The 18,100-nt window shown below is 38.1% G+C and overlaps 1 protein-coding gene across 1 annotated transcript in view; it reads left to right on the top strand.

Annotated features, from left to right (window-relative positions):
- The window catches only part of HSPB11 (heat shock protein family B (small), member 11), a 23,728-nt gene extending 9,755 nt beyond the window's left edge, over positions 1 to 13,973 (top strand). The window contains exons 3-6 of the mRNA XM_011926321.1: positions 5,740 to 5,846; positions 7,436 to 7,504; positions 11,582 to 11,625; positions 13,763 to 13,973. Of these exons, the coding sequence (XP_011781711.1) occupies positions 5,740 to 5,846; positions 7,436 to 7,504; positions 11,582 to 11,625; positions 13,763 to 13,879 (337 nt within the window). The 3' untranslated portion in view covers positions 13,880 to 13,973. The remainder of the gene's footprint in view (positions 1 to 5,739; positions 5,847 to 7,435; positions 7,505 to 11,581; positions 11,626 to 13,762) is intronic.
- Positions 13,974 to 18,100: the final 4,127 nt, after the last annotated feature.

Genomic DNA, 18,100 nt, shown 5'->3' with positions numbered 1-18,100 from the left:
TTTTGTATTTTTAGTAGAGACAGGGTTTCACCATGTTGGCCAGGCTGGTTTAAAACTCCTGACCTCGTGATCGGCCCGCCTCGACCTCCCAGAGTGCTGGGATTACAGGCATGAGCCACCGCGCCCGGCCTAGTTAGATGTCATTTTAAAATTCAAGTGTATCTCTACATGATATTTTATGTTATTCTATTGGTTATGTTCATTGAAAGCATCCAAAGAAAAACATGGGGCAATTAAAATTAATTTAATTAATTTCAATAAGTAAAATTTAAAATAATGTAAATATGAAAAGAGACTGTAAAATATTAAGCATTTTATAAAAACCCAGAATTTTGAGTTAGGAGAGCTGACCTTGGCTGGACACGATGGTTCATACCTATAATCCCAGCACTTTGGGAAGCCAAGGCAGGAGGATCACTTGAGCCCAGAAGTTTGAGGCTACAATGAGCTGTGATTGTGCCACTGTATTCCAGCCTGAGTGACAGAGCAAAACCCTGTCTTTAAAAAAAAAAAAAAGTAGTTCTGGCCCTTTTTTTTTTTTTTTGGTAACAACTTTATTGACATATTATTCACATACCATACAATTTGCCCATTTAGAATGTACAATTCAGTGGCTTTCAGCCTATTCACAGTTACACAGCCATCTCCACAACCAATGTTAGAACAGTTTCATCATCCCAAAAAGAAACTCCACACAAGAAACCTCACACTTGTTATCAGTCACTCTGTATTTTCCCAGCCATACTAGCCCTAGGCAAGCATTAATCTACTTTGTTTCTGTAGATTTTATCTATTGAGATATTTCATGTAAACAGAACCATACACATGTGGTCTTTTGTGACTGGTTTCTTGGTTTCTTTTTTTTTTTTGAGACGGTGTTGGAGTGCGGTGGTACAACCTCAGCTCACTGCAGTCTCTGCCTCCTGGGTTCAAGTGATTCTCCTGCCTCAGCCTCCTGAGTAGCTGGGATTAAGGCAGGCACCACCACATCTGACTAATTTTTGTGTTTTTAGTATAGACGGGGTTTCACCATGTTGGCCAGGATGATCTTGATCTCTTGACCTCATGATCTGCCTGCCTCTGCCTCCCAAAGTGCTGGGATTACAGGCATGAGCCTCCACCCCTGGCCGTGAGTGGTTTCTTTCTTTTGTTTTTTGTTTTTTTGGGACAGTCTTGCTCTTTCATCCAAGCTGGAGTGCAATGGTGCAATCTCAGCTCACTGCAACCTCTGCCTTCTGAGTTCAAGTGATTCTCATGCCCCAGCCTCCTGAGTAGCTGCGACTACAGGTGTGTACCACTACACCTGGCTCATTTCTTTATTTTTAGTAGAAACAGGGTTTTACCATGTTGGCTATGCTGGTCTTGAACTCCTGACCTCAAGCAACCTACCTGCCTCGGCCTCCCAAAGTGCTTGGATTACAGGCATGAGCTACCACACTTGGCCTGGTTTCTTTCACTTACGTGTTTTCAGGGTTGATCCATGTTGTAGCACATATCAGTACTTCATTCTTCTTTATTGTCAAGATTTCATTGTATGGATATAGCACATTTTATTTATGCATTCATCAGTTGATCGACACCTGGGTTGTTTCTACTTTTGAGCTGAATTTTCCCCAATTTTATTTTAAAATAACAAATTATGGATCCAAAAAACTCAGCAAGTCCCAAGCTAGATAAATACAGAGGTTGTATCTTAGTCAAACTGCTGAAAAAGAAAAAGAAAAAAAATATTTTAAATAGCTAGAAGGAAATAAAAACTATTATATACAGAGGAACAATAGCGCTAATGACAGCTGACTTTACATCACAAACAGTGGAAGCCAGACAACAATGGAGCAATATCTTTTTAATACTGGGAAAGGGAGAAACAAGCAAATATTTAAAAACCCTGTCAACCCAGAATTCTGTGTCTAGCTAAACTATTCCAAAAATGAAGATAGGATAAAGGCATTTTTTCATCACAAGTAGACCTGCATCACAAGGAATGCTAAAGGAAATTCTGCAGTTTGGAGAGGTATAATAGTAGGTGGAAAATCAAACCTATAAGAAGAAATTAAGTGTACTGGAAGTGGTAAATATTTGGGTAACTATAAAAGACTGCCTTTTTTTCCTCTTTTAATTTTTTGTGAAAGATAACTGACCACTTAATGAAAAAAATTGTATTATGGGGTATATTATATATATAAAATATACAACAACAATGGCACAAAAGTGATGTTCGGTGTAAATTGACTATCATGAAGATTTTATGTTGTAACCTAGACAGGAGCTATTGTAAACATTTCTAATGAAAGAGGTATAGCTAAAAAAGATAGATGAATTAAATGGAATGTAAAAAATTTACTCACTCAGAAACAGGAAAGGAGAAACAGAACAAGAATAGATAGGAAGGATGAAAATGAATAGCAAGATGGTAGATTTATACTCAGCCATATCACTAGTTACACTAAATGTCAGTGGGGCTAAACACTCCAATTAAATAGCAGAGATGTCAGACTGGATAAAAAGCCAAGACCCAAATATATATTGTCTAAAAGATATGCACTTTAAATATAAAGATACGAATAGGTTGAAAATAAAAGGATGAAAGAAGATGCATCCTACAAACAGTTTACATAAGAAAGTCGCTGTAGCTATATTCATATCAGACAAAGTAGAATATAAGACAAGGAGTATTACCAGAGACAAAGGGGACATTTTGTAATGTTAGAGGGTCCATTCATTAGGAAGAGAGGATAATCCTAAGTGTATATGGACCTAATAATAGTTCTTTAAAATACATAGAACAAAATCTGAGAGATGAAAGGGAGAACTAGACAAATGCACAATTATAGTTAGAGATTTTAGTACCCTTTTCTCAGTAATGATAGAACAATTTGGCAGAAAATCAATAAAGACATAGATGATCTGAATAATATCATAACCTCGACTTTGTTGATGGTTATAGAATACTATAATCAACAACATGGAACAAGAACGTATTGATGAGTTGCATGTGGTGGCTCACGCCTGTAATCCCAGCACTTTGGGAGGCCAAGGCAGGCAGATTGGCTGAGCTCAGGAGTTTGAGACCAGCCTGGACAACATAAAAAAAACCCATCTCTACAAGAAAACACAAAAATTAGCCAGGCATGGTGGCGCATACCTGTAGTCACTGTTCCTTTTGGAGCTGAGGCAGGAGGATGGTTTGAGCCCAGGAGGTCAGTGCTGCAGTGAGCCAAGATCGTGCCACTGCACTGCAGTCTGGGTGACAGAGCGAGACTCAGTCTCTTAAAAAACCTAAAACCCAACATACTGAACATTCACTGAAATGTGCTGAAACATAAAATAAGTCTCAATATATTTCAAGATTAAAATCTTAGAGAGTATGTTCCCTGACCACGGTGTAATTAAATTAGAAATAAACAACAAAAAGATATTCAGAAAACCCCCCCAAAACTTAGTAACCACTACACTTCTAAATGACCCATGGGTCAAAAAAGAAATCATAAAGGATCTTAGAATTTTATGTTATTTTATTATTATTATTTTTTTTTGAGATGGAGTCTCCGTCATCCAGGCTGGAGTGCAGTGGTGCAGTCTCGGCTCATGGCAACTTCCACCTCCTGGCCTCAGCCTCCCAAGTAGCTGGGACTACCGGCGTGTCCCAGACACCTGGCTAATTTTTGTGTTTTTAATAGAGACGGGGTTTCCCCATATTGGCTGGGCTGGTCTTGAACCGCTGACCTCAGGTGATCCACCCTCCTTAGCCTCCCAGAGTGCTGGGATTACAGGAGTGAGCCACCATGCCTGGCCTTAGCAAATACTTCTAACAGAATGATGTTGAAAATATAACATACCAAATTTGCAGCATGCAGCTAAAGCAGTGTCTCAAGGGAAAGTAATAGCATATATACTTATGTTAAAAAGGAAAAAATTGTAAAACCAATAGTCTAAATTTTCACCTTAGGAAGCTAGAAAAAAAAATGAGCTAATTAAACCCAAAGTAAGTAGAAGAAAATAAATAGTAAAGGTAAGAGCAGAAATCAGTAAAATAGACAATTATTAGAAAAAATAATAAAGCCTAAAGTTGATCATTTGAAAGGATTAATAAAAGTTATAAACGTCTAACAAGATTAGCCAAGAAATAGAGAAAATGTAATTTGTTAGAACCAGCAATGAAAGTAATATCACTACAGATTCTAAAGGAATCATATATAAAGAACAAATTTAAGTGAATACATTTGACAACTTAGATGAAATGGACAGATTTCTTGTAAAGCTCAACTTATAAAAATGACACAAGATCAATTGGAAATTCTGAACAGCCTCATATCTATGATAGAAATTAAATTCAATCAAATATTTAGAGAAGAAATACCAGTCTTCCACAGACTTTCTCAAAAATAGAGAAGGAAACATTTCCCAAATTGTTTTATGAGAACATTATCCGGATAGCAAAGCCTGACAAAGACATGAGATAACAGGAAAGAAAATGGAGTGCAAAATAGTACAACCACTTTGGCAAGCTGACAGTTTCTTATAAAATTAAATATACTTTTACCCTATGTCCTAGCAATTCCACTGTTAGTAATTACCCAGAGAAATGAAAACATGTTCACAAGCACTTGTACAAGAATACTTACAGCAGCTTTGTTCCTAATAGTAAAAAGCTGCAAGCAATTAAAATATCCAACAAAAATATCAAACAAAATCACGAATGAAAACGTTGTGGCATAGTTGGTGGTGATAGAAATCAGAGCAGTGGTTGCCTAAGGGAGGTAGGGATTGTCTAGAAGGAAAGATAAGGGAGATTCTGGGTCATGGAAATGTTCTATATCTTCATTGGAGTATTGGTTACATAAGCATATACATTTATCAAAACTCACTAAGTTATGCACTTAAGGTAAATTCAACTGTAGGTAAATTTTACTTCCCAAAAAAGTAAAAAGCTTATATAGTTAAAATAGAAATGATTATTTCTGTAGTCAAAACCATATATACTATTTTGACTATATATGACTTAAAATTCAGTGCATGTTTTAATTTTTGTTTGAACAAACATTTAGCATGTATCTACTATGGGTGAGCCATTGTAGCAGTTGTAGGGTTATAAAGATGAGTAAGAGAAAGAAGCTGGACTCAGAGCTCAGCATCTAGTGGGAGCCATAGAAACACAGGAGATTAAGTGCCAATGTAGAGATGGAGGCTGAGTATGAGATAAGTGCAAAAGAGGGAGGAAGCGATTCTGATTTAGTGGTGTTAGATAAATGGGACCACAAAGTGAATTAACTTATGCAAGGGGAAGAAGGGTTTTTCAGGTAAAAAAACACAAAAAACAAAAAACAAAACCTCATGAATGAGCTACGGTACAGAAGCAAGAGCCTGCATAACATATTTGCAGAATTTTAAGTGGCCCAGTGTGACCACCGTGATGGAAGAGAATATAACTTAATGATGGAACCAGATTGTACAGTCTTAAATGCCATACAAAGGAGTTTAGAATTATAGGCAATAAGGGACCACTGAGGCATTTAGATAGGAGTGACATCAATTCTGTTTCTGTGTTTTAGAAAAGAATACCTGGTAGTAGTAAAGAATAATTATTAAAGTTGGAGAGAGATTAGAGGCAGAATTAATGGAAAGGAGATGTAAGAATCCAGTAGTCATTTAATTTTAAAAAAACAGGTATTCAGTAAGATTTTATGATTAACCATTTATATTTGGCTATTCTTATTTTTTCTTTAAAATTAACAATAGGAATCCAGAAACGTTTTGGACCACCACAGGAATGTTTCCCCAGGAATTCATTATTTGTTTCCACAAACACGTAAGGATTGAAAGGCTTGTAATCCAAAGTTACTTTGGTAAGCAAATCTTACATTAATTTTTTCTTCTTTTTTTTTTCGGTGCTCTAGGTAAGGCTCATGTGTTGATTTTCATTATCCTTTCATTTTTTCCATAGGCAGAAAGCATGTATATAAACTTTTGGCAAAACACTAGTTTTTCTTTATAGCATGGAATCCAGTTTTATTGCTGGGGTGAAAGGATGGGGATTATGGGTTAACTGCCTTGAGCTCAATTGGCCTCTCTGAAACTGCAAATTTGAAACCCTTCCAAAGCACATAATAATTTCCATGCAATTTACTATGTAAAAGTCTGGCAAAAGGCCCTATTAGGAATATAAGACGCCAGCTTGCCAGAACACTAAGTTCCATGACATCTTTATTCTAGATTCATTTGTCCTGGAGTTCTTTGTCAAATTCTTGTTGAAAATCTGATAACCCTGATTATTTACGTTGGATAGTTGTGATTCTTCTATTACTAGTGGCATTTTCTCAGGAATTTAGGGGGATAATCTCCCTTGGGACATCATTCTAATCCTATTTATTTAAGGATAAAATGTATCAGACAAAATCATGGCAGGAAACAGAATACATCCCAGATGGTTCAAATGAAGAGGCTCTATTGATGGGGCTGCTTGCAAAATTATGGCCTGGGTTGAGGGAAGAAACAAGGCAAGGAATGATGAGGCCCTCAGAAACTAGCTATAGCAGGAAGCTGTGACCAGCCCTGGCACAAGGGAAGGAAATAGTGTTATCAGAGATCTGTGAGAGCTGGAGCCTGTGTAAAAGGGCCTAACAGGAGTTGTAGGCAGGAGAAACTGTCAAAGATGTCACAGTGAAGCAGGAAGGGAGTGGAGATAAAATTGGCCGATCTCCCTTCCCCACCCCAGTCTCCCCCAGGTGTCTCCCACTGGACAAATCCAGTCAGAAGGCAGTGGTAAATGAATCCATGTGATACGGTCCACAGAGGTTAGCCCCTCATGGCACAGAACAGGACAAAGAAGAGGAGCAATGGATCTGGAGTGGTAGAGACTGGACTGAGAACAGTGGAGAAAAACCAGTTTAGAAGGAAGATGACTGTATTCCTGATAAGTCTCTTCTCTCATTAATTGTGGAGGCTCTGGGTTTGAATTCCATTTCAAACTGTATATCAGCTGTATATCATTGAACACCTTGCTTGGCTCCTCTAAACCTGTTTTCTCACCAGTAAAGTGGGTTAAAATACCTTTCTCATAAGATTGTAGTCAAAAGTGAATGGATAAATATGTTTGACTCATCATAGGCTCTCCATTAATGTTTATGACCAAGACCACCAATAGTATTATTATTGCCAGTACACACAAAAAAATTGGAATAATGCCAAATTCAGAAAAGCTCTACTTGCTCTGTGTTATATGGTTGCAAACATTTGGAAGATTAGTTACACAAGACTATATTTTACCATAGGGTTTTTTGGAAAAATACAGAGTAACTTCCATGATGTTTCTGATCCCAGTGTTTGTGTAGTTCCACTGTGCATGACAATCTCAGGCAGAGGGAAAAAGAAATATAGGGTCAAAAACGTAGAGCCAGATTAACACTTTACTTACTTTGTTTGTTGACAATGTCAGTACAGACCTTGAAGATTGAAAAGAGCACGTCTAAAGAGCCAGTTGATTTTGAGCAATGGATTGAAAAAGGTATGTGTTTCACCAGCATTGTTCTGAGCATGAAGGAGTAGATAATATTCCTTTGGCTCTACATTTCTCATCTAGCTGCACTTTGGTGAAAAAAGATGACTTCAATGATCCTTGTGACACATTTAGGACCTAGAAAGACCCAGGTTTGAATACAAAGCTGCTTCTTCATTTACTGGTTATATAACTATTAACATGTGACTTAATTTTTCTCAGTTCCAAAATCCTTATTAGGAAAATGGCGATGATATCCATCATTTAAGGTTTTGGTGAACTAGTGTCTGGCATATAATAGACAATAAATATTAGTTTCTCATCTTCTTTCCTTTCCTGCCGATTAATGGTACTATTTAAATATCACCAGCAGAATTGATACCCTCTACTTAATTAAACACGGCATCTTGCCTTCATATATCTATCTCTTTTCCCTCTCAAAATATCATGAAAATAATAGTAAAGGAATAAAAACAGGCATAAACCTACAAGGACAAAGATTAAACAACCAGCAAACTAAAGCAAATGTGAGAAATCAGTGTATATTATGATAAAGAGAAAGCAGATGGAAGAGTAGTAACTTCTTTAGCTGAATGAACTAGGTTATAACCTAAGGTCTTGCCAAGGAACATATCAATAAGAAGCAAGCCACTTTGTCACACAGAACCCCAGAAAGGCCTAGACCTCAAAGGCAACAGGTGCCATGGGAAGTATGAATCAGACCTGGGTCAGAAAATAAGGATGATTAGTTGAACATCTATATACAGAGTAATCAGACTCTAGGTACCTTCTTCCATCCTACAAAGCTAGGTGACCACTCCTTTCTCCCACAGACCTCCACCACCACCCTCAAGAGACAACTGCAAATATAGAATGTTGAGGCTCAGGAGACCAGATATATAGTAGGGAGTGAGTGAGACATGGAGTTGAAAATTGGATACTAGTGGAAGCCTACATATTGAATAGTGGGAACATCAGCCTCCTTCCTGTGTTCTGGTATTAATGTCAGCAGCCAAGAATATACCCTCAGCTGGAAGACTGGAACATTCATCTTTGGAGAAACTAAATGGCCCTAGAAAAAAGACCTATGGATACTGATAAAGGCCAGCTCATTTCTGGTCACCCTATTTAAGTCTAGTAATCAACAAGTGTGGCTCATGCACACAGTTTTCAAATGATGCACAGTTTTCAAATAATCCAGAAGTAACAAAAGACAAAGATCACAAGACATTAATGAAGACCTCAGACCATGAATATAATCAAGCTTTTAGCTCTAATTTCCAATCTATAAGAAATATAGAGGATAGAGGAACAAATTAAGTGAAACTACGAATAGGCAAGATGATAAAATCTAGAATGTGGGGCATGGGCACAGTGGCTCACGCCTGTAATCCCAATACTTTGGGAGGCTGAGGGAGGAGGATTGTGTGAGCCCAGGAGTTCAAGACTGGCCTGGGAAACATGGCAAGATGTTGTCTCTACAAAAAAATTTAAAAATTAGCTAGGGATGGTGACATGTGCCTGTAATTGTAGCTACTTGGGAAGCTGAGATGGAAGGATCACTTGAGCCCAGCAGGTTGAGACTGCAGTGAGCTGTGATCATGCCACTGCACTTCAGCCTTGGTGACAGAGCAAGACCCCATCTCTAAAAAAAAAATCTAGAATGTGGGACACTGTATGGGACAACTGACCTAGTGTCTTCAGTAAGTCAGAGGCATTAAAAAATGTGTGTGGGGGAGAGAAAGCACTTCAAGGTTAAAGGTACTTAATTCTGATTTTAATAAACCAATTATGAAAAGACAGGGACAATTGGGAAAATTTGAATAGGAATTAGGTTTCATATTATATTAAAACACTGTTTTTAATGTTGTTATGATGGTGGTATTATGGTTATATAAAAAATTACTATTTAGAAATGGATAATTAAGTATTTAGGGGAAGCTAGGCTCACGCCCATAATCCCAGCATTTTGGGAGGCTGAGGTGGGTGGATTGCTTGATCTCAGGAATTCAAGAAACTACCCTGGGCAACATGGAGAAATCTTGTTTCTACAAAAAATATATATACATATTTGCTAGGTGTGGTGGCATACACCTGTAGTCCCAGCTACTTGGGAGGCTGAGGAAGGAGGATCACTTGAGCCTGGGAGGTGAAGGTTGCAGTGAGCTGAGATCGTGCCATTACACTTAAATCTAGGTAACAGAGCGAGAGCCTGTCTCGAAAGAACAAAAAAGTATTTAGAGGTAAAATGTCAAATAATGTCTTGCACTTGCTTTAATTTTTGTTGTTTTTTTTTTTTGAGGCTGGAGTGCAGTGGCACAATCTTGGCTCACTGCAACTTCTGCCTCCCAGGTTCAAGCCTCAGCCTCCTGAGTAGCTGGAATTACAGGCATGCACCACGATGCCTGGCTAATTTTTGTATTTTTGGTAGAGACAGAGTTTTCACCATGTTGGCCAGACTAGTCTCAAACTCCTGACGTCAAATGATCCACCCACCTCAGCCTCCCTTAGTGCTGGTATTACAGGAGTGAGCCACCACACCTGACCTAAAATACTTTAGTGAAAAAAAAATTGATAAATCCACTATGATGAAATGTTAGTAATTATAAAATCTAGCTTATGGGTATATGTGGGAGTTTTTTTATGTTCTCTCATAAGTATGTTTGATATTTTTCTTTTCTTTTCTTTTCTTTTTTTTTGAGATGGAGTCTCGCTCTGTGGCCCAGGCTGGAGTGCAGTGGCACGATCTTGGCTCACTGCAAGCTCCACCTCCTGGGTTCATGACACTCTCCTGCCTCAGCCTCCTGAGTAGCTGGGACTACAGGTGCCCACCACCTCGCCCGGCTAGTTTTTTGTATTTTTTAGTAGAGACGGGGTTTCACCGTGTTAGCCAGGATGGTCTCGATCTCCTGACCTCATGATCTGCCCACCTCGGCCTCCCAAAGTGCTGAGATTACAGGCGTGAACCACCGTGCCCAGCTGATGTTTTTCAATTTTTCATAAATAAAAAAACTAAGCAAATGAAAAAGTTTATTATTAATTTCTGGTGATAGAGTTGTACAAGAAAGAAAATATCATTATAATTTATTACTTATTTCAGGAGTAAATAACCTTTAGATAGACAAAGTAATGTAACCATCAAGTAGGATTTCAAATTTGAGAGGAGGGAAAGAGGGAGAAGTTGAAGGAGGAAAAAGAGGGATTTCGGCTTTAAAAAGCGAAAATTTCACCTACTATACTATAAAGTCAGTAAAAAATTTATCAAAAAGGAATAAAAGCATATTATAATTTCAGGAAAAACAGCTTAAATAGCTGAGAATGTTTACTTTTAGGAAGCAGGACTAAAGGAGAAAGGAGGGGTAAAGCAGATTACTGATTTTCATTATTTCAGAAAAGAGTTAGGAAACAGAAACACTTCTTTTAATACTATGGGGCTTTTACATTGTATACATTATTTTATATGAAGTTAATTTTGAATACTGTCATTAGCTATCATTATAGCAATTAAATCTTTCATGTTTCCAAAAGAATGTTTGATATGATTAACTCATGATCAAATAAATTAATCTGCTCTAAAATTAGATAAGGAAACAGTTTTAAAACTTGGATACCAGAAAAGATTACTTCATGGGCCACACAATTACGCATCATAGTGAAAGTCTCACTGAGAAACTCAGCTCTAGTTGTTACCTTTGGGTATGGCAAAATGGCTCCTTTCTGTTAGTAGCTGGATCCTCAAATGTTCACTTTTTTTTCTTGAAAAGAGGATTTTTTAAAATAAATGTTTTAAAAAGAAATTTTCACATTTTATCAGTTCCTTATATTCTTTTACTATTAATATAATTGACATTTACATTTCCTTTTGCTTATACTCACTAGGATATTTTATAGCTCATAGATTATCTTTTTTGCCTTGTATATCATATACCTCTATTTTTAAATCAAATTTCAACATGCAAACGATGAGTCCTTCCAACCTGGTCTTATAATTTACCAGATATCATATTTTGCTGAATATAAATTTCAGTAGCTATTCTCATGTATTTTGACCCTTAACTCATTTCTTCTGTTACATTTGTGTTTTAGATTTGGTACACACAGAGGGGCAGCTTCAAAATGAAGAAATTGTGGTAAGTGAATATACTTTATAGAATTAAAAATTAACCTGCACAATGTATTTAGACTTTAAACATATCTCCATAGTCATATATAATAAATATCCTCATGATATTATAGGTTCTGTATCTAAATCAACCAGTAGAGAAAGTTATTCTCAATAATAATATAAGCTAAATGTACATTCATAAATTAGGCTCTTTCATAGAAAATGACGGCAAGATAAAACAATTCATTTATTTTTTGTTTTATTTTTCTCATTCATTTACTTTGAAGTATTTATTTGTTTTGCTTTTTTTCATTTGATTCTGTAGGCATTTTAGAATAGGAATCAAAAAAGGTTGAGATGCCAAAATTGAATGTTAATTTAAGCATGAAAGGACAAGGGAGATTCAGATAAGGGGAACTAGAGCATAGGATCAGCAACAAATAAGCCAAAGAGAGGTGAGGTGGAAAGAGAACCAGTATTTTTCGACAACATTCCACTGGGCTTTGCTTGTCAAGTGAAATGAATGCCTGTTGATGAGGAAGCTGCTGCCTCATCAGGAGTTCCTCTGTTCCTGGTAGTTGGTCAGGCCCCGGTTTTAGACTAACACAAAAAAGTAAAACAACTGCATATCTATTAGGTGGTCATGCTTTGTTTAATTAAAGTTTCCCTAAATGAGGGTTAAAATCGAACCTTATGCATTAAGTTTACTTCTTCACAATTTGCCAGAAGCTGCTATTAAATCAGTGTTTCAAAAAATTCTGTAGGAAGTTTTTGAATCCCTTTTGTTCCTTTCTCTCCCACCAAAATTCACCCAAGTACTGGGGAGGCCAGTGAGGTCCTGAAAAATAATTAATCTTACTGAATTTTATCTTCCTGTTTTTTTCTGTCCTTACCTAGTGGGTTATGATTAGTAAGTCCCTGCTACCTTTTGTATATTGTTTCAGGACTCCACTGTGGGTCACAGCATTATAGAAAATTTGAAAAATAGCAGGGGGGAATGAGAGGCTGGAAATCACCCATAATTTTATTACCCTGTCACAAAAACTTTTACTGCATTTATTTTCTTCTAGTTGTTGACCATTTGCTGTACAGTTAGAATAATAATGTGTGGACAAGTTTGTATCATTTTTTTTAACTTAGTATTATATCACAGGCTTCATAAGTACAATTTTAAAATAATGTTTGCCAATTGGCATACATTTAAACTAATTTTCTTTTTCTTCCCTCTGTCATTACACAGTTTGTCCCCTCTGTATACACAGGGGACATCTATGCATATTCCTGCTACTGTGACCTCCACCTTTTTTGTTACTTTCTAAGATTAAATTTCAAGGAATAGAATTACTGGGTGCAAGGTTATAAACATACTTAGAGCTTTTAAAATATATTGGCTAATTGCTTTCCAGAGAAATTAGGTAAATATAAAAATGTAGTCATGCTTCAGGGTAGTATATTCTGAGGCAACATTAACCAAAGGAAACTTCTTTATTATGAAAAATACTTCAGAAAGACACTGGTATTTTTTTTTTTTTTTTTGAGACGGAGTTTTGCTCTTGTTGCCCATGCTAGAGTGCAATGGTGCAATCTCTGCTCACTGCAATCTCCACCTCCTGGGTTCAAGCGATTCTCCTGCCTTAGCCTCCCTAGTAGCTGGGATTACAGGCACGTGCCACCACACCTAGCTAATTTTCTATTTTTAGTAGAGACGGGGTTTTTCCATGTTGGTCAGGCTGGTCTCGAACTCCCAACCTCAGGTGATCTGTCCGCCCCAGACTCCCAAAGTGCTAGGATTACAGGCGTAAGCCACCGCGCCCAGCTGACACTTTAAAAAAATTAGAAACTGGGCATGGTAGCTCACGCCTGTAATCACAGCACTTTGGGAGGCTAGTTTTGAGGCTAGTTCAAGACCAGCCTGGGCAACACAGCGAGACCCTGTCCCTACAAAAATGAAAGTTGCAGTTTTTAGCTCCAGTTGCTATTTTTCATCAAATCAAGGTTTGTATTTAGCTGATACGTACCACAACTATTATATGTAGCTGGCCTTATATATTGTTATGTATTTAGAATATTACTCTTGCATCAAGCCGTTTCTTCTGCTAACTGCTTGTTAATAGTTAACTAGCACTGCTAAAAGCATTTATATTGATTTTTTTCCCATACAGGCACGTGATGGCTCCGCTACTTACTTGAGATTCATTATTGTATCAGCCTTTGACCATTTTGCATCTGTGCATAGTGTTTCTGCAGAGGGAACAGTAGTCTCAAACTGTTCCTCATAATTATAACAAAATGCTCTTGCATGATTTTTTAACAATATATTTATTTAAACAGGAAGTTGTCACTGATATACTTTATTAAAAGGATTTGTATCAATTTGTTTCAGTTTTTATTTACATTCTTTTCAATATTTGGGATAAAGGAATTTTGTTTTTATCAGTCAGCAGTACTGGCCACCATGGAGGAAATGAGGAAGCTTTGGCTTCAGTATATAGCTTAATCGAGGAAGTGACTGCACATGAAAATTTAATGGGTAATACATTGCATCCCCGCAGCATCCACTCTGGTGCTCTTCAGATTGTAGTGCATTAATTTTTTAATTGATTGATTGATGCAAAGAACTAAGTGAGCAATATAGACAGTAAACAATGTAAGAGGTCAGAAAAGAGAAAGTACTTATGGACAGGTTTCACTGAGGTCATGGAACCTGAGGTGGGCCCTGTAAAACAAGTGATTTTACTTTTTCTTTTAATTAAAAAAAATTTTTTTTGTGGTAGGGTCTAGCTGTCCCCCAGGCTATAGTGCAGTGGCTCAATCTTGGCTCACTGCAACCTCTCCATTCCCTGGACTGAAGTCATCCTCCCACCTCAGCTTCCCAAGTAGCTGGGACTACAGGTGCATAACACCACGCCTCACTAATTTTTGTGTTTTTTGTAGAGAAGGGGTTTCACCATGTTGTCCAGGATGGTCTCAAACTCCTGAGCTCAAGCGATCTGCCCACCTTGGCCTCCCAAAGTGCTGGGATTATAGGCATGAGCCACCGCACCCAGCCTTTACTTTTACTTTACTAACCTTAGAGAAGGGTTAGGAAATACATAATCTTACTTCTTGTTGTTTTTGAGACAGGGTCACCCAGGCTGGAGTAAATGCTTGTCTCAAACTCCTGGGCTCAAGCAATCTGCCCACCTCAGCCTCCCAAAGCATTGGGTTTATAGGCATGAACCACCACACCTGGCCCTCTTTCTCTTTTTTAAGAATACTATTTCTTAAGTCCATGAAAAGATCTAGAAGCAGTGACATCCAAATATCAGTGAGCATATAAAGTACCCAGATTGTGATCTCTAAATACCTTTTCCATTAATTAGAACCAAGACTCTTTGGAGGAATGGCCAATTCCAAAAGTATGACAAGAAATAGAGAAGATGAGCCTGGGACATTTTGTTGTGCCTCTAGAAAGTAGAGACTAATGGGTAATGTCAAGAGGATACAGAAGCCACCATGAAAGTACTCTTATTAGCAAAAAAAAAAGCAATTTGAGCAGGAAAAAAAAATCTACAGTTGACTACAACCATACTGAATGTATTTAAAAGTGAATTCATATTGATAGAAGAGAAAAAATAAAAGACCAAAACAAAACCCTCATTGGACTACATGGGATGTAACTAGGGCAGAATTACTCATTTGAATATTTGTATTTAAAAAGAAAGAATTGGGCATCTATCATGTACAGACTATATTTGAGAGTTACTAGATAACCCTAGTAGATGAGAGAAAGTGCTTTGCAGAAGAATTCCTGCTCATTAATGTGCAAGATATGATAAAATTAGAGAATCATCATTAGTCCAGGCATGGTGGCCCACACCTATAATCCCAGCACTTTGGGAGGCCAAGGTAGGAGGATGGCTTAAGCTGAGAAGTTCCAGACTAGCCTGAGCAACATAGCTAGACCCCATATCTACAAAAAAAAATTAAAAATAACAAAACCAGGCAGAGTGGTACATGCCTATAGTCTCAGCTGCTTGGGAGGCTGAGGTGGTAGGTTTGCTTGAGCCCAGAAGATCGTGGTTTCAGTGAGCCATGATTGTGCCACTGCCCTCCAGCCTGAGTGACAGAGCAAAACCCTGTCTCAAAAAAAAAAAAAAATTATCATTGATTTGCATGAAATTAAACATTGATATAGGCAACAATCAGTGGATGAGCTGATTGAAAGATTGGTGGGGAACTTTGCAATGCAGGGATCTGAATCTATTGATTTATTAAAAATGGATTAGTGTATCAGTTAGCTTTTGCTCTGTTAAAAACCACTTCAAAGCATAATGGCTTAATGCAACAATTTCATTTGCTCACAATTCTGGGGATCTGGCATTTTTTTCTGGCTTGTGCTTGCTTTGCTGTTCCTGTGGTCAGCTGGCAACTCCTATGGTCTAGATAGTGTAGGATGACTTCATTCACGTTTTAAAGTTTGCAGGTTTCTGCTGCAAGTTTTTTCTTGTCCTCCAGGGGGCTAACCCAGGCTTCTTCAGATGATGGTCTCAGAATTCTGAAAAGTAGCAAAGAGGGAAATCCCCAGTATGCAAAGTTTTCTTTTTCTTCTGCTATCTCTGAACACAGTGCAAATGATTTTTGAGTCTCTGTTTGCCATCAGATTTGCTGTTGTCTGTTTGCCAAATCATGTCATGTGTCCAAGCCCAGAGTGAAAACGAGGTGCCTGCCCAAGGGCATAAATACAAGGAAATCTGAAAAAATTGGGGCCAGGCACGGTGGCCCATGACTGTAATCCCAGCACTTTGGGAGGCCGAGGTGGGCAAATCACCTGAGGTCAGGGGTTCAAGACCAGCCTGGCCAACACAGTGAAACCCTGTTTCTACTAAAAATATAAAATTAGCCAGGTGTGGTGGTATGCACCTGTAGTCCCAGCTACTCAGGAGGCTGAGGCAGGAGAATTGCTTGAAGCTGGGAGGCAGAGGTGGCAGTGAGCCGCGATCACGCCATTGCACTCCAGTCTGGACAACAAGAGCAAAACTACATCTCAAAAAAAAAAAAAATTGGCTGGGGTGAGAGGGAGCCAATACTGCTACAATCTACTATTGTCAAACACGGTATGCTTCCTGATGTGATTTTATGTGAAGCACACAGACCAACCTATGAAGTTCTCTTGCCAAAATTACTGAACCTGAAATTTAATCAAACTCTAGAGATAACCTCCATTTTCAGGAAACTCAAGAGATAGAGGAACAAGTAAAGCAACACTGCAAGGAATGAAATACACTAGTAGCCATTAATGCAACTTACTGAAATGTCCAGATCTGTGCTTTTCCTGGACATGGCAAGATAATACTTCCTGGCATTTTTTTTTTTTTTTTTTTTTTTTGAGACGGAGTCTTGCTCTGTTGCCCAGGCTGGAGTGCAGTGGCTGGATCTCGGCTCACTACAAACTCCACCTCCCGGGTTTACGCCATTCTCCTGCCTCAGCCTCCCGAGTAGCTGGGACTACAGGCACCTGCCACCTCGCTGGGCTAGTTTTTTGGGGTTTTTTTTTTTGTATTTTTTAGTAGAGACGGGGGTTTCACCGGGTTAGCCAGGATGCTCTCGATCTCCTGACCTTGTGATCCGCGCGTCTCGGCCTCCCAAAGTGCTGGGATTACAGGCACTTCCTGGCATTTGTTTAGGTAGTGCCATGTGACCAGTTCTGGCCAATGAGATGAGGAATACTTGACTTCACGGCTGAGGTATTTAATTGCCTATGTGAGCTCTTTTCCTCCTGTGCCATAATTGACCAACAATGTTCTGCATAGTAACTACTTTATCAGTCTGGGTCTGGAAGTGATACTGATGTTTGACAGGTAGCAGAGCTCCTCAAATCTTTCCTAGTAATTATAACAAAATGCTCTTGCATGATTTTTTAACAATATATTTATTTAAACAGGAAGTTGTCACTGATACTAAAGTATTTTATCAATTTGTTTCCGTTTTTATTTACATTCTTTTCAATATTTTGGGTAAAGGAATTCTGTTTTTATCAGTCATCAGTAGCTCAATCTGAGATGGGTATATAGGAGAAGTAAGAAATTAAGCTTCATTGTTTTAAGCCAATTAGATTTTGGAATTGCTTGTTACCACAGTATAACCTAGCCTATCCTAACTGATAGACAAGTCTAGAATGTGGCTCATCCTACAGGGCAAGTGACCTGGTTTCTTCATAAAGTCAGTGGCATAAAAAACGTTAATTAAGGAAAGGGGCCTGCTCTAGATTCAAGGAGACCTAAGAGCTCCTATAACCACATGCCATGTATGGATCGTGATGGATACTGATTTGAATAGACAAACTGAAAAATGACTTTTTTTTTTTTTTTTGAGATGGAGTTTCTCTTGTTGCCCAGGCTGGAATGCAGTGGTACAGTCTCAGTTCACTGCAACCTGTGCCTCCTGGGTTCAAGTAATTATCCTGCCTCAGCCTTCTGAGTAGCTGGGATTACAGGCACCTGCCACCACACCCGGCCAAT

The sequence above is a fragment of the Colobus angolensis genome, unplaced genomic scaffold, assembly GCF_000951035.1.
Source record: "Colobus angolensis palliatus isolate OR3802 unplaced genomic scaffold, Cang.pa_1.0 Scaffold68, whole genome shotgun sequence".
Classification (NCBI taxonomy): Eukaryota; Metazoa; Chordata; class Mammalia; order Primates; family Cercopithecidae; genus Colobus; species Colobus angolensis.
This window is presented reverse-complemented; position numbering and strand designations above follow the sequence as displayed.